General features: G+C 33.0%; 2 protein-coding genes across 2 annotated transcripts; both read left to right on the top strand.

Annotated features, from left to right (window-relative positions):
* The first annotated feature begins 2,449 nt into the window (after positions 1-2,449).
* Positions 2,450-3,823, top strand: LOC117908314 (disease resistance protein RGA2-like). The gene is made up of 2 exons (XM_034821919.1): positions 2,450-3,703; positions 3,816-3,823. The coding sequence occupies exons 1-2, from the start codon at positions 2,455-2,457 to the stop codon at positions 3,821-3,823; spliced, it is 1,257 nt and encodes a 418-aa protein (XP_034677810.1). The 5' UTR covers positions 2,450-2,454.
* On the top strand, positions 3,570-16,009 carry LOC117908579 (putative disease resistance protein RGA1). The gene is made up of 11 exons (XM_034822227.1): positions 3,570-4,522; positions 4,999-6,020; positions 8,837-8,981; positions 11,264-11,984; positions 12,139-12,324; positions 12,912-13,171; positions 13,488-13,626; positions 13,704-13,811; positions 14,072-14,167; positions 15,352-15,438; positions 15,538-16,009. The coding sequence occupies exons 1-2, from the start codon at positions 3,901-3,903 to the stop codon at positions 5,292-5,294; spliced, it is 918 nt and encodes a 305-aa protein (XP_034678118.1). The 5' UTR covers positions 3,570-3,900; the 3' UTR covers positions 5,295-6,020; positions 8,837-8,981; positions 11,264-11,984; positions 12,139-12,324; positions 12,912-13,171; positions 13,488-13,626; positions 13,704-13,811; positions 14,072-14,167; positions 15,352-15,438; positions 15,538-16,009.
* Positions 16,010-16,516: the final 507 nt, after the last annotated feature.

Here is a 16,516-nt window from a genome sequence, read left to right as displayed (position 1 = left end):
TTTTTACTTTCCTTATACTCTTCTTTTATAATTTTTTTTCTCACATTTTCCTTCAAACTTTAGGAAACATAGTAGCCGAAAATTCAATGAAAGTTCAAAAAGGGTTAGAACCCTCAACATTTAAAATACCTTAAAAAGCAACTTCTAAGTTTCCATTCCAAGGAGCAAAATGGGTTTTCCTTCCAACGGGGAATCTTCAATTACATAGTGAAGACAATATCAATTCCTCCCATGATGTGTATTAATTGTTCTCAAAGGGACCTCATGGACCACTCTCCCTAACTTTGAAGAACTTCTAGTAACAAACGTTAAGGAACAAATAAAATAAGGTCAAAACTTGCAATTGAGATAAACATTAAATTGGAGTTCAAAGTGCTCAATATCTGCACAACAGGGAACTATACTAAAGTCTTGAAAAACTAATTACACAAATATAATATTGCAACGAAAATTACTAAGAGAGCTAGCTTGAGAATAAGAAAGACTACATGAGGATGGTAGCTGAAAATCCCTCAACTTCTCTTCTTCTTTGGAGCTGCCCAAAAGCCTCATTCCCAACTACTATGAGGGATTTTGTACACCACTTAAAATAAGATGAGTTGGACTCCTCAACTGAGCAGAAAATAAAGTGAGCTTTGATCACGTTTGATCGTCTGACCCACGTTGGAGCCGGAGGCAAAAAATAAGGTGAGTTTTGACTCCGTTTGATTGGAGTTGGCAACAATTTGTTGAAAAAATGTCAACAAGAGATATTTTCCCTATTTCACATATTAATCGATAAATGCCCAAATTTCGGCAAAACATGTTGATTTTTTTGGATATTTATGCCCTTTGAAATTTTGATCTCTGTTTCATTTTTATGACTATCAAAACGTGCTATTTCCACTAAATTTTATTGAAATTTATGGAAATTTTCATCCATAATTGATATAGGATACTAGAATATTACCATTATTAACATTTTCACAAATTCATAACATTATATTTATAAAAATATGAATATGTGTCATTCATCATTGTAAACTTATCATATTTAATCAACTCTAAAATAAATCAAGGAATTTTAAGATTGAAGCTTCAAAAAGCGTGAAACAAGCAAAATAAATAAATATGTAAATTATGATGAAAATACATTTCAAGTGTTAAGTTAATTACCATAGTAAAATTTTGTAATGAGCAGAAAATATAATTTAAACAAATTTATTTGATGTAAAATAAGAATAATGAAATGGTATATAGTAATTTTATTTGTTTGGACCAATATCATTATTTTTATTTTTATTTTTATTTCATTTATTTTGTATTTTTGATTGGAGTAACATGTGTATGGATAAGCAAGAGAATATTGATTTCGAGCACAAAGGTGTTAACATACATTAAATAAAATAATGTATATTAATATATTTATATTAATATATTTATAGAATTGAATTTGATATACTTAATTTTATCATACTCAAACAAAATGTAAAAAATTAATAGTAATTACAATTACAACTTACAAGTAACATTAATATGTAGTTTCTAATAATAATTTAAAAATGACTTTGTTAGTTTTATAATTATTTATGATATTACAATTGATGTAGAGTTTTGACTAATATTCAATATCTTTTTATTGAACCTTTAAGGTAATAAATTAAATTGAAAATTTTAATTAATTTTATAAAATTTAAAGTTTTATAAATAAAAAATCAAATTGATTTGGTTGGATCAAGGTCGATTCAATTTATCTTTTTCCCATCCCCACTCAAAATTGAAAAAAGATCATTTTCTTGAGAATTAACCTTATTTATGATAAAAAAAAAATCATAGTATTTTGTATGAGATTTTATATTTACTTAATTTTTAAACTGGCGTTAATACATGAGATTTAAAAGAATATCATAATCTAAATATAAAAAATTAAATATGATAATTGAAAAAATATTTTTAAATATATCGTAGTTGAAAAAAATTCAATTGAAAGTTGAATTTTCAATTGAATATGGAAATTGATTTTTAAGATGGTAATTAAAAAAAAAAGTTGTAGCTTAGGAAAGAATGCTAAAATTATCATATTTTACTAAATATTTTAAAAATAAATAATATTTTTGTCAAAATGTCATTGATACATATGTCAAATAATAATAATAATAATAATAATAATAATAAAAGAGGAGTCTTGACAAGCTTAATTTCTTCTATGATTCCATCAACATGTTTGTGTACATAATGTATAATGGAATCCCATCTTCTGTTCACCTTCTTATTTTTCCCACTTGGATGATTTTACCTTTTTGTCCTTCAAATAGCTTTATTATGATTTCAAAGCATTAAAAAATAAAAATTAATATGATGGAAGGTCAGTTTGGCATGTGAACGCTGACATGCACGCACTTTCCCTAATCCAAACACCACAATGAAAGGGAAAAACGTGTTTTGTTACACACAAAGGAGACGTTGACCTCTGAAATGGTAGAAAGAGATGAAGATAAAGAAGAGATAATAAAATTGTTGGTGTCATCTGGGAATGAAAAAAATCTTTCTGCTGTTGCCATTATTGGAATTGGGGGGTTGGGCAAGACCACTCTTGCTCAGCTGGTATATAATGATGAGAGAGTGGTAGACTTTTTTGGGCCTAAGATATGGATTTGTGTTTCTGATGATTTTGACGTAAAGTTGCTGGTTAAAAAAATTTTGGAATCCTTAAGTGGAGTTGTAGAAAAATCTGAGTCATTGGAAGTTTTGAAAGTTTCCCTTCATGAAAAACTAAGGCAGCAGAGATACTTGCTAGTACTTGATGATGTTTGGAATGATGACTTCCAAAACTGGGATAGATTGAGGACCTTGTTGATGGTTGGTGCTAAAGGGAGTAAGATTCTAGTAACCACCCGAAATAGAAACGTTGCATCAACTATGGGTATTGATCATTTTCCTTTTTCTTTGAAAGGTTTGAAAGAAAACCAGTCTTGGAATTTATTTTCAAAAATAGCATTTGAAGAAGGACAAGAGAGAATGTATCCAAGACTTGTAGAAATTGGAAAAGAAATTGTGAATATGTGTAATGGAGTTCCTCTTATCATCAAAACACTAGGAGCAATATTGCGCTTTAAAACTGAGGAACATCCGTGGTTGTCCATTAGAAACAATGAAAATTTGTTGCTATTGGAAGGTGGAAATAATGATAGGGCTTTATCCGTGCTCAAGTTAAGCTATGATGATCTATCATTCCATTTGAAGCAATGTTTTGCTTATTGTGCACTATTTCCAAAAGACTATGAAATTGAGAAAAAATTGTTGGTGCAATTGTGGATGGCACAAGGATATATTCAAGCTTCACACGTAGGAGATCGGTATTTTGATGAATTATTGTCAAGATCATTATTAGAGGAGGCTAAAAAAGATGCTTATAATAATATATCAAGTTGTAAAATGCATGATCTTATACATGATCTTGCACAATCTATTGTTGGATCTGAGCTCCTCGTTTTAAAAGAAAATGTGGAGAAAGAGAAGATATCAGAAAGAGTTTATCATGTGTCATTCTTTATGATGTTGAATATCCATTGGAAAGATTTGAAACACATAAGGACCATTTTGAAATTTGATAAATGGGTTGAAGCTAATTATTCAATTCGCAATACACTTATTCCAAATTTTAAGTGTTCCCGTGTGTTGAGCCTAAATGGAACCGTTGCAAAAAAGATACCAAAATCTATAGGTAAATTGAGTCATCTAAGATATCTCAATCTTTCATACAATGATTTCAAGGTACTCCCAAATGCTATTACAAGGTTATATAATTTGCAAACATTAAAACTTATTGATTGTAGAAATCTAAAAGAATTTCCCAAAGACATAAGGGAATTGATTAATCTTAGGCACTTGGAGAATGATAGGTGTGAAAGTTTGAGTTATATGCCATGTGGGATAGGGAGGTTGACTTTGCTTGAAAGCCTACCACTGTTTGTTATTGGAACTGGGAGTAAAGTTGGCAGATTGAGTGAATTGAAAAGGTTGAACAACCTTCGAGGAAAGCTATGGATTAAAAAGCTTGAAAACGTAAGGGATGCTAACGTAGAATCCGAGGAAGCAAATTTGGGGGAAAAACAATACATTGAGTCCTTGGAATTAGAATGGTCATATGGTGAAGAAGCTCAAGCTCAATCGGGTGAGGATGCTGAGTCTGTGATGGTAGGCCTACGACCACATCGAAACCTGAAGGAGTTTTTTATAACAGGATATGGAGGTAGGGGGTTTCCAAGTTGGATGATGAATGGTGGTTTGAGTTGCAGACTCCCTAACCTCAGCACAATTAATTTGAAAAGTTGTTTAGGATGCCAGATTCTGCCGCCATTTGTTGAACTCCCTCACCTCAAGTCTCTGAAGCTTCAGTGTTTAGAAAAGGTGGAGTACATGGACTACTGTTCATCCGAAGGCCCATTCTTCCCATCGCTTGAGTACCTTGAACTCGAGCGCATGCCAAAGTTAAAGGAGTTGTGGAGGAGGGACTTATCTCCAACACACCCACCTTCATTTCCTTGTCTTTTAGAATTAACACTCACAAATTGTGATGAGTTGGCATCCTTGGAACTGCATTCATCTCCTCTTCTTTCCAAGTTAGAGATTAAAGAATGCCATAAGCTAACATCCCTGCGACTGCCTTCTCCTATTCCTTCACAATTAAACATCAGGGCTTGCCCCCGACTATTTTCTCCACCTCCACCTCCACTTCCACTTCCACCTCCACCTCCACTTTTTGAATCGAAAAAGTTACTGATTCGAAGTTCACTGATCGAACCACGATCGAATCGGTGACGTCATAAATATATAATTTATATATTATTGAAATTAAAATAATTATAAAAATAAAAATAATATAATTTATATATTCGAAGGAATAAGACATAATAGTTTTAAAATTATTGTGAAAATCAAATTATTTTATGAAATTATTGTTTTAAAGAAATTATTTTTGTCCAAACACATTAGAGAAAAAGGAACTGCATTCATCTCCTCTTCTTTCCAAGTTAAAGATTACACAATGTCCTAAGCTGACATCCCTGCGACTGCCTCCTTCTCCTCTTCTTTCGCAATTAGATATCCGGTATTGTGGTGATTTGGCATCCTTGGAACTGCATTCGTCTCCTCTTCTTTCTAGTTTAGACATCAGGAATTGCCCCCAACTGACATCTTTACTATTTCCTCCATCTCCCTGCCTTGAGAAGCTGTACCTATGTAAAAGTCAAAGAGGTGGTACTACGGGAGTTGATGTTGGCTACTGCTTCTTCATTGGAGTCTGTGTCTGTTGAAAGCATAGATGATTTGATGTCTCTGCCAGACGAGCTTCGTCAACATGTTTCCACTCTCCAAACTCTCAAAATTTGGGACTGCTCTCGTTTGGCAACAATACCACGCTGGATAGGCAACCTCACCTCACTTACAGAGCTTGGAATCGGATGCTGCCCTGAATTGACATCATTGCCCCAAGAGATGCGCTCCCTCACCAACCTACATTCACTCTCAATTGACTACTCTTGTGGTTTGGCATCATCACCAAACTGGATAGGTGGCTTCACCTCACTGACTGACCTTGAAATTTGTTCTTGCTCTCAATTGACATCATTGCCAAAAGAACTGCGTTCTCTTGGAATCCTCAAGAGTCTCACAATTCACGACTGGTCTGGTTTGACAACATTACCAGATTGGATAGGCAGCCTCAGCTCGTTAACTGATCTTGAAATTGGTCCTTGCCCTGAATTGACAATCACTGCCAGAAGAATTGTGCTCTTTTAGAATCCTCAAGAGTCTCACAATTCACGACTGGCCTGGTTTGACAATGTTACCAGATTGGATACGCAACCTCTCCTCACTTGAAGAGCTTCGAATTTGTAAATGCCCTAAATTGACATCACTGCCGGAAAAGAGGCGTTACACAGTCGAAATCATTTGTTAACAATTCGGGAAATGAGTGGCCCAAGATTACTCGTGTCTCAGAAATTAGTTCAGAAACGAACTGATGCAGAAAGCCATTTCAGGTCTGAAACGTACCTTTCTTTTCATTCTTTGTTGCTTTAGTTTTTATTATTTTTACAATCAATATCCTGTAACAACATGAATTCTATTTAGGTTATTCATGTGAAGCAAAAGTTTATATTATATTCTCATATAAGGCAAAATTTGATTTTGTTATTTACGTTTGCACCTTATCCATTTGATGAACCTTAAAGATTGCTACTGACGGTACAAAGTTATACTTCATAGATTGACCTTGATTTAGTTACTACAGCAGATCCACCTTACTTAAGAAGTTTATGATTATTCCTTGGCCCACCTTGAAATATCACTACCTGCATTCTTCAATTCCCCAGCATAAAATCACTGCCAAAAGTTTAGTTTGGTCTAAGGATTTTTCAAGGCCCAAAAATTCATATAGATGGCCAATGTACGTAGGAAAGACATCTACTCCCTTTTAAATTCAGGTGTGCAATCTACCATAACTCTCTTCCCACTATTAATAGCTACATCATCTTTTATTTTGATACTGATTAGTTAAAAGTGTCATACTTACTAAAATTTGGTTTTTTAATTCTCATAGTAACATATCGTGTGGGACAACAAACATGTAAAGCAGAAATTTTGTTCCTTTGTATTTGCTCTGTGTTTATTAGCACAGACAAAACAGAAGTCCATTTTTTGTGTATTTTTCATATTTGAGAAATTTCATAGTTTAACTATGTTATTGTAGATGTGATTGTTTTCATAGCATGGAGCTTAGACACTTGACTTTCTTTAGTAACTAGAAATTAAGGGTTTGCTTAGACTAGTATTCTGTATCAGTGGCTAGCATACTCGACTCTTTCAAGTATTTGAAAATTCAGAGATGTGACAACATAATGTCTTTGTATCAATAGATTCTCTATGTCATCTTAAGAGTTTAAAATGAATGTTGCTTAGAGCCTCATCATTTATATAAAGAGGATGAAGTTGTCATGCTAATCCCAAGGAATTAGAAACTTATTTTATTTTGCTAACCATTAGGTGGTAAACAAATTGCTTATCTCATTTTGCTCTTCCCCTGTTTTATAGATGACTAAAGTTTTAAATTCATATCTTCAAATGTCAATTGTTAAAGTTGTGAACTTCGATAGTTACATCTGATCAATTATTGTGATTGTTTACTAAAATGATCTTATTACTTTATCTTTGCATTCTATATTTTGGAAATTTCTTCAGTAAAGCATTTTATCGCAGATTTAGTCAATGCAGAAAGGGATAAGCATGTGTGGCTTGGACACTTAACTTCCTTGAGTAACTAAAAATTGAGGGTTTCCATGGACTAATGTTTTGATATCAATGGCTTCCACACTTGACTCTATCAAGTATTTTAAATTTCAAAGGCGAGATAAAGTAATGTCTTTGTATCAATTGATTGCACAATTCATCACCCTTAAGATCCTAGAATGAATCTTGCACAGAGCTTCATTTATTATATAAAGAGGATGAGGTTGGCATGCTAATCCCAAGGAGTTAGAAGCTTGAGTTGTTGTCTTTACTATTACGGCTTCAACATGTTACTGTTATGGAAATTATAAAAATCATCAGTTGTTTTGGTTTAGCAAAAGACCACTTCATGCACATTTCTTAATGAACTACAATTTGCTGCCTGCCCTGGATGGATATGACCTTTAGCACTCTTATGTTCCTTATATTGATATTACCTAATTCATGGACTCATAGGTTCTTTAGTTATTTCAAGACCATGATCTAAACTCTCTTCCCTTTTTTGATGGCTTCATTTTTTTTATTACATTGCAGTTAAAGTGCTAAGAGAAAATGTTTGTACATATGAAGAGAAAATTTGGAGCCAAAGTCGTATGATGTGCCTTTAGTTGTTCAAGATATCACTTGTGTTATACATGTGACAGTCATATAACACATAATGCAAGCCTTTTCCATCATTACTTTAGGTTCTTGCATTTTTTAAGAGCTTGGGAAAATGTCGTGGCTGATTTAATTACTCTTTTCCCCATGGATTTCATATGGCTTAAGCAGCTTGTGATCATTTGTATCTACTAGGTGGCTATGGTGTCTACTAGCTAATATCCTTCTCCTCTTCTTTCACAATTAGATATCTGGAATTGTGGTGACTTGGCATCCTTGGAACTGCGTTCAACCCCTCTTCTTTCTAGTTTATACATCTGGGAATGCCCTAAGCTGACATCCTTGCAAGTGTCTTGTTACCTTGTCTTAAGACACTAGGACTGCATAAAGCGAGAGGAGGTATTACGATAATTAATGCTTGTCACTGCTTCTTCATTGGAGTCTCTGTATATTTGCATCATAGATGAAATGATATTTCTCCCGCATGGGCTAAGTAGAACATGCTTCAACTCTTCAATATCTAAAAATTCGCGAATGTTTTGGTTTGGCAACGTTACCACCCTGGATAAGCAGCCTCACCTCACTTACAAACCTTCACATATCTAATGTGAGCACCTAGCAGAAAGATGTAGAAAGGGAACTAGTAAAGACTGGCCCAAGATTGCTCATATCCCATACATTTATATCTACGATTATAAGAAATGAATTGATACAGAAAGCCCTTCAGGTGCAAAATCCCACAACTTTCTTCTCAATTTTATTTTCTTACATGCAAAATACTTTGTTTTCATTTTGCTTTTATATTTGCACATCATATGTTTGTCAAAATGCTCAGATCAGTAAGTTTGAAAATTATTTCTATCTAACCAATTGCTTGTGTTGTGTGCTAAACTAATCATTTTACTTGGAGTTCTACATTCTAAGAGTTTTACGAAATACTGATGTCTGATTTGAATGTTATTTGTCTCAGATTTTTCTTTCCTAAAGAAGCTTATGATTGACCTAAAGCCCAAAGAAGACCGGTCTTGAATTGGCCTAAAATTTTACATGGCCCAGAAAGCTATATCTCTTAGATGACACATGCAAAAAGGAATTTTTCTCTCTTTTGAATTCAGGTAATCCTTCTCCCACCATCAATGACTGCATCATCATTGATTTTCTACTCTCTGTCTTCTCTATGATCTTTGTGTATGTATTAGCATAAACCAAACAGTGGTGTATTCCTATGCTTTATACTATTTTCTAAAATATCACTCGAATTGAAGCACAACATAGACGAAGACACTTGATTATTATGTCAACCATTGATAGGGTTAGCATAGGGAAAATACAATGTTACATTGATATTACAATTTAGTTGTCATGTATTATACTTTAGTTGAACTTTTGTGGCCTGAAAGCATGCATGTAACAGTAATTTGAAAAATGTATCTTTAAAGATATCAATTCATAATTCTGTTTTGCCAAAATGATCTTGCTATTTTGTGTTTGGAAATTTCTCAAGTTAACGATTTTATTGAAGATGTCATTGCTGTAAATTCAATGTAAAAAGGGATGATGGTGGGGCTTGGGCATCTCTATCAGTGGACACAATGTTACATTGATATTACAATTTAGTTGTCATGTATTATACTTTAGTTGAACTTTTGTGGCCTGAAAGCATGCATGTAACAGTAATTTGAAAAATGTATCTTTAAAGATATCAATTCATAATTCTGTTTTGCCAAAATGATCTTGCTATTTTGTGTTTGGAAATTTCTCAAGTTAACTATTTTATTGCAGATGTCATTGATGTAAATTCAATGTAAAAAAGGGATGATGGTGGGGCTTGGGCATCTCTATCAGTGGATGCAATTTTTTATCACCTTTGAGAGCTTGAATAAATATTGCAGAGAGCGTTTTTGTCAAATAAGGAGTTGGTGCCTCCGCTATTAGGGCTTCAAAATGTTAACATTCTGGAAATCCTTACAATCATCAATTTCTCTAGTTTTGCAACTTAATCAAACTAGAAGACAGTCTGGCATCTCTTAATAAGCTTGAAAATGCTGCTGGCCTTGAATTGCAATCACTGCCAGAAGGGATGTGTCACTCAACACTTCAATTTTCCCAAAATTGATATTGACTAGCAATGGTACCTGATTCATATAGGATTTTTGTTCTTTAATTGAAGCATGTCATTGACAAAATATATTTCAGGTTGCAATCCAATGTTCTGTCTTGCTTTTAATAGCTTCAATTTTTATAATGTTACTGTCTATATGTTTGATTTTAGATCACCAAGTTTTTGAAAATTTTGCATCTTCAAATCATGTACAATTAGACAAGTTATTAATTGGTAGTTTGGGACCAACCTAATCATTATACTTTAAGTTTCATATTCTAAGAGTTTGGCAAAATGCTAGGGTTGATTTAATCAATATTTTCTTGCAGATTTTACCTTGCTTAAGAACTTCTGATTGTTCATAGGCACAAAGGTGTCTAATATCCCAATGTAAAAAAGGATGATGGTGAAGATGGGCTGAATACTGCCCATGCCTTGGGAACAACCTTTTGAGGGCTGGTGAAAAGGAAAAGACTCCATTCACTTACAACATACTCTCTCCTCTGCTCTCAATTGACAAAATCACTAGACTAGATAGGAAGCCTTTCAATACTTATGGAGCTCTGAATTCATCCTTGCCATTAATTGACATTACTACTAGAAGAGATGCATTCCCTCAATACCCTGCAGACTTATCATTTAGGACTGTTCTAGTTAGGCAGCCTCATATCATTTACATGCCTTGAGATTAATCACTGCCAGAAATTCATTTCTACTACATGACCAATGCAAGAAAAGACCTTTCCTCTCTTTTCAATTCAGGTGTGCTATCAGACATAAATTTTAGTAAATCCTCCTCTGACCTTTGATGGTTGCATCATCATTATCATTGTTTGTACTTTGTGCTATTGATCTATTAAGAATGTCAGAGTCATCTATAATTTTGGTTATTGATGGATCATGTCAAGCAAAACTTTTTTATACTTCTTGTCTTATCTCTGCTTTCTATGTATGTACTAGCATAAACAACATAGTAGTCTATTGCTATGATTTGTACTAGTTTCTAAAATATCACTCTAACCAAAACACAACATGGACAAAAACCCTTGATTATTATGTCAGCCATTGATAGCATTAGCATAGACAAAAACAGAGTAGTCCATTGATATTACGATTTAGCTGTCATTTATCATAATTTAGTAAAGTTTGAAAATCTTATCTTTAAAGATGTCAATTTTAATGTTGTCTCTTTTCATAATTATAATTAGCTCATCATTTCTTGCTAAAGAGATCTTGCTATTTTGTGTTTGCATTCTTCATGTTTGGAAATTTCTTAGATGAACTATTTTATTGCAGATGTAATTGTTGTCAATTGAATGTACAAGGGATAATGGTGGAGCTTGGTCATCTCTACGAGGGGATTCAATATTTCATCACCTTTGATACCTTGAATAAATGTTGCAGTGAGCTTCTTTTGTTAGATAATGAAGATGAAGCTTGAGTTGGTGTTTCCGGTATTGGGGCCTGGAAATGTTACCAACACAACCACCTCCTTCATTTCCTTATCTTTCACAATTAGATATCGAGTATTGTAAGGAGTTAGCGTCCTTGGAACTGCATTCATCTCCTCTTCTTTCTAGTTTAAAGATGTCGCAATGCCCTGAGCTCACAGTCTTTTTTCTATTTTAGACATCCTTGCAAGTGTCTTTGTTACCTTGTCTTAAGAAATTGCTACTGTCTACAGTGAGAGAGAGGTATTGCGGCAGTTAATACTTGTTATTGATTCTCCATTGGAGTCTTTGTCCATATAGAAGATATGTGATTTTGATATTTCTTCTAGATGAGCTGCGTCGACATGTTTCAACTCTTCAACATCTCTCAATTTACAACTATTGTGGTTTGACAGCATTACCACATTGGATTGGCAATCTCACCTCATTTGCACACCTTAATATATAAAATTATGAGCACCTTGCAGAAAGATGTCGAAGGGAACTGGCCCAAGATTGATTATATCCTATAAATTAACGTGTACCTGCATTAGTGAAGAGTGAACTTATACAGAATGTCATTTCAGGTCAGAAATTCCCTAGTTTTTTTCTCAATTTTATTATCATACATGCAGAATGCCCTATTTTCATTTGCTTTGGCACTTCTTTATATTTGCTCTGTTAAACTGCTCAGCCCAGCAAGTTTGAAATTTTTTTTCCATCTTTAAACCATTGTCACAGGTTTCACCTTCCTTAAGTAGCTTTATGATTGGCTTAATGCCTAAAGGGATGCTAAAAGGTGACAAGTCTTGGGTTGCCCTAAAGATTTCACATCGCCCATAAATTCATATCTACTAGATGACTAGTGCAGAAAGGACTTTTGCTCTGTTTTCAATTCAGGTCTGCTAGTGGACATGTATATTTCCGGTAATCCTTCTCCCAGTAGGGATGGCTGCAGCATCATAAATTTTACCATCGATATGTTAAGGGTGTTATGCTCATTGATAATTTTTTTTATTAATGGGTCATATAAAGGAAAAAGATGTCTACACTACTTGTCTTATCTCTACTCTGTGTATGTATTAGGATGGACAAAATGGTAGTCTATTGCTATGCTTTATACTATTTTCTACAATATCAACTCAAACCAAAACACAACATAGATAAATACACTTGATTATTATGTTAGCCATTGATAGAGTTAGAATAGAAAGAAATAGTAGTCCACTGATATTATGATTTAGTCATCATGTATTATAATTTAGTTGAACTTGTTTGGCTTGAAAATCATATCTTTAAAGATATCAATTACTAATGATGTTTATTTTCATGGTTAAAATTAACTATTATAATTCTTTGCTGAAATGATCTTGCTATTTTATGTTTGGAATAGGTTAATGGTTTTATTACACATAATTGTTTTCAGTTTGCTGTAAAAAGTGATAATGGTAGTGCTTGGACATCTCCACCAGTGGATTCAATATTAACTTTGAGACCTTGAATAAATGTTGTAGGCAACTTCTTTTGTCAGATAATGGGGATGAGGTTCACATGCAAATTGCAAGGACTCAGAAGCTTGAGTTGGTGCCTCCATCATTGATGCCTCAAAATGTTACCATTCTGGAAATTCTTAAAATAGTGTTCTTGTTTAGCAACTTTATCAGATTGGATAAGCATCCAAAGATCTCTTAATGAGCTACAAAATGTTGTCTGCCCTGAATTTGAATCACTGTGCTCCTCAGTTTTTCAATGTTTCCAGAATTGATACTGACCGGTAATGGATGATTGATTCATGAAGGATATTCTTTAATTCAAGCATGTCATCTACAATATATTTCAGTTTTACAATTCAATGTTTCTTCTTGTTTTTAATAGCTGCAATTTTTATTATTTACTGCCAAATTATTTGATAAAATTATAATTTTGAAGAAGTCACTAAGTTGAAAGGTTTGCATCATTAAATCAATGTACAATTTAGACAAGTCATTAAATGGTCATTGAGGACCAAGCTAATCATATTACTCTTTAAGTTTTGCATTATAAGAGTTCGGGAAAATGCTAGGGTTGATTTGATTACCATTTTCTTGCAGATTTCACCTTGTTTAAGAAACTCATGGTTATTCATTGGCCCAAAGGTTTCTTATATGCCATTGCAAATAAGGATGATGGTGAGGATGGGCTGAATATTGCCCATGCCTTGGAAAAAAGCTATTGAGGGTTGGTGCAAAGGTAAAGACTTCTCTTACTTGCATCAGACTCTTTCTTCACTGGTCTCAATTGATAACATTACCAGATTGGATAGGCAGGCTTATAGCACCTATGGAGCTTTGAATTTATTCTTGCCCTTATATCACTGCCAGAAGAGATGCATTCCCTTAGCGCCCTACAAAGACTAATACAGAAAGCTACTTCAGGTCTGAATTCTCAAGATGTCATCTCATTTTTATAGCTTCATATTTACTATTTTCCAATCAGTATGTTGTATTTACAGTTCTGCCTTAATAATTCTTTGTATTCATTAGCATGTATAGAAAATAACAATTTTGTTATTTATGTTTGCATTTTATGCAATCAAATACTTATACCATGTACCAAGTAATTATGTTACTTTAATTTTTGCATTCTGAGTGTTTAAGAAAATGCTAAGGTTGATTTATTTAGTATTTTGTCACAGATTGCACCTTACTTAAGAAGCTTGTGATTAGTCCTTGGCCCAACGTGAAATCACTCCCTACAGTAGCCTGTTTGAGCTTGAAAGCACTTCAAGAAGGTAACAAGTTTTGAACTGGCTTAAACATTTCTCATTCCCCTGAAATTCGTATTTATAGATGTCTGATGTAGAAAGAATTCCTGCTATCTTTTTCAATCCTAGATGCTTTGTACCATATATTTTAGGTAATCTCCCCACTATGGATGGTTGTATTATTTTTTAATTTAATTATCAATCTGTTAAGACTGTTGTGCTCATTTGTTATTTCTCATATTTACTAGGACTGTAATCAAATTGAACAAGTCACAAACATTAAGTGTAAATTTTGTAGAGTAGTTCTCTTGTCTTTTCCCTATGTGTATTAGCATAGACAAAACAAAAGTCTATCACTATGCCTTTAATTATTTTTAAAATGTCATTCTAACCAAACAAAACTAGGCAAAAGACTTCCTTATTATTCCACCCTATTTGTAATTTTTTTAGGTATAGGACTGTCCCTTTATGAGCAACATAGGGATCGTTTGGCTAGAAATCATTAACCAAGTATTGAAAATGAGCAACATCTGTTAAGAGTCTAATTCTGTTAATTAATAGTTTTTGGATAAAGTAATTGTGTAATTTTTGTCATTTTTCACCTCTTTCATTAATTCATTAGATTAGTAAATTTAGAAATTTGTATCTTCAAAGATATAAATTGCTAGTGCTTTGTACCTGGATGACTATAAGTCAATATAAATGAAATTCATTTATATCCCAAAGTTAATGAGAGAAGGGAAATATGCTGATTTTTATGTTAAACATCATTGAAGAGTATGGTTCTATCAATTTATTTTTTCTTTCCTAGAGATTGTTCACTTTTAATATAATTAATTAGACAATTTTCCTATAAATGTTTGAATTATAAGCATAGTTATCCTTTTATTGACACGCTTTGATGATATTAGTTGAACCTATAAATCACTAGTTTGAAGGTTTCAACTATTGAGAAATACTATTGAAGCCTTGCTTTTTTTTTTTTTTTTTTTTTTTGTGTTGAATTTCAAATGATAAATTCTTTTCTTTTTTATAGGAAAAATAAACCACTTCAGTGTTTGATATAAAAGTGGGTAGGAATCGTTCATTTTCGCAATATATGGCTTCATGATAGACATTGTTCTTATTGGTTCTTTTTGTACCATTCTTTTAATATAAGAATTTTAAAAAAGACATGACTCATAGTCTAATAAGATATATTTATTCGATAGGTTGTTTATATAAATGAAGTTCATTTATATCCAAAGTTAATGAGAGAAGGCAAAGATGCTGATTTTTATGTTGAAGATCACTGAAGAGTATGGTTTTATCAATTTATTTTATATTTCTAAAGATTGTTCTGTCCTTTTTATTTCTGAAGGCCTAAAAGATACCATTGATCTTCCTTGCTGAAATAGGTGTTGCCTATATGAGAGCAATTTCTCATAATGAAGGGTGAAGATGAAAGTGTTAAACTCTTACACTTGGGAACCAACAGACAACCTCATATTTCAAAACCACAAAATGCATTACTGAAACATGGAAAGTCAAAAAGGAATGTATGGATTTAGAGGATGGCTGATTGAGAAAATAATGGTGGATTCAAAATTCTCCATCATCTCTATCATGGGTGATTGTTGAAGCTTTAGTTCAAACCCAAACACGAGACGACAGCAGTTGTGGATTCTAAATCTTCCTCAAGTGTATTTGTTTTCTAAACAGTAATAGACAACTTTCAGTCTTTATACTTGCAATTTTAGTCTGTCAGTTTTTGTTCCCAAAATTTTTGTGGATTCATACATCTTAGAGTGGTACTTTAATGCCTGTTTTTTTTTTGGGTCATTTTTGACTTGTTTGTATGTAATCTTTTATCGAGTTCATTTTTCCTTATGATCTTTTCTAGATTCTCATATTGAGCCTAACATACCGACTGCGCTTTATAATTAAATTTGAAATTTTTTTATTTGTTTTATTCTAGTTCATTTATTTGTTCTCTGTATATTGTAATCACCAATTATTTCCCCATTTACTTGCATATACTGTGGGTTTGTTACTCTAAAAGCCTAAAATGAAAAGAATTCTTAAGCCCTGAATGTTGACTGTGTCGATTCCCCAAGTACAGGGAGTCTTTGCAAGCAAAGAATACGGTAGGATAGGTATGGTTTTCTAAGGGATTTTTCTCAATAGTACGGTAAATTAAAAAAGTTATGCTTAAATTACTGTAGTAGAAGAAGTTATTACAAATATACGGTAGTTTTTGCCACATAGGAGAGAGGATTTACCACTTAGGAGAGAGGAGAGAGGGTTAACGGATAAATTTTTTTTAAAACCAAAATCATCTTTTCAAATTTCAAAAGTCAAAAGGGAAATCGTCTCTTCAAAAGACGAGTTCCATGA

The sequence above is a fragment of the Vitis riparia genome, chromosome 19 (assembly GCF_004353265.1).
Source record: "Vitis riparia cultivar Riparia Gloire de Montpellier isolate 1030 chromosome 19, EGFV_Vit.rip_1.0, whole genome shotgun sequence".
In the NCBI taxonomy this organism is placed as follows: domain Eukaryota; kingdom Viridiplantae; phylum Streptophyta; class Magnoliopsida; order Vitales; family Vitaceae; genus Vitis; species Vitis riparia.
Note: the sequence above shows the minus strand (reverse complement) of the source record. Positions and strands in the feature narration are given on the sequence as shown.

Excerpts from the sequence above, each read along its gene's own strand:
- LOC117908314 (XM_034821919.1), top strand. The coding sequence starts at position 2,455 with ATGGTAGAAAGAGATGAAGATAAAGAAGAGATAATAAAATTGTTGGTG.
- LOC117908579 (XM_034822227.1), top strand. The coding sequence starts at position 3,901 with ATGCCATGTGGGATAGGGAGGTTGACTTTGCTTGAAAGCCTACCACTG. Across the intron at positions 4,523-4,998 it reads AACACACCCACCTTCATTTC|CTCTTCTTTCCAAGTTAAAG; the intron begins CTTGTCTTTTAG and ends TGCATTCATCTC.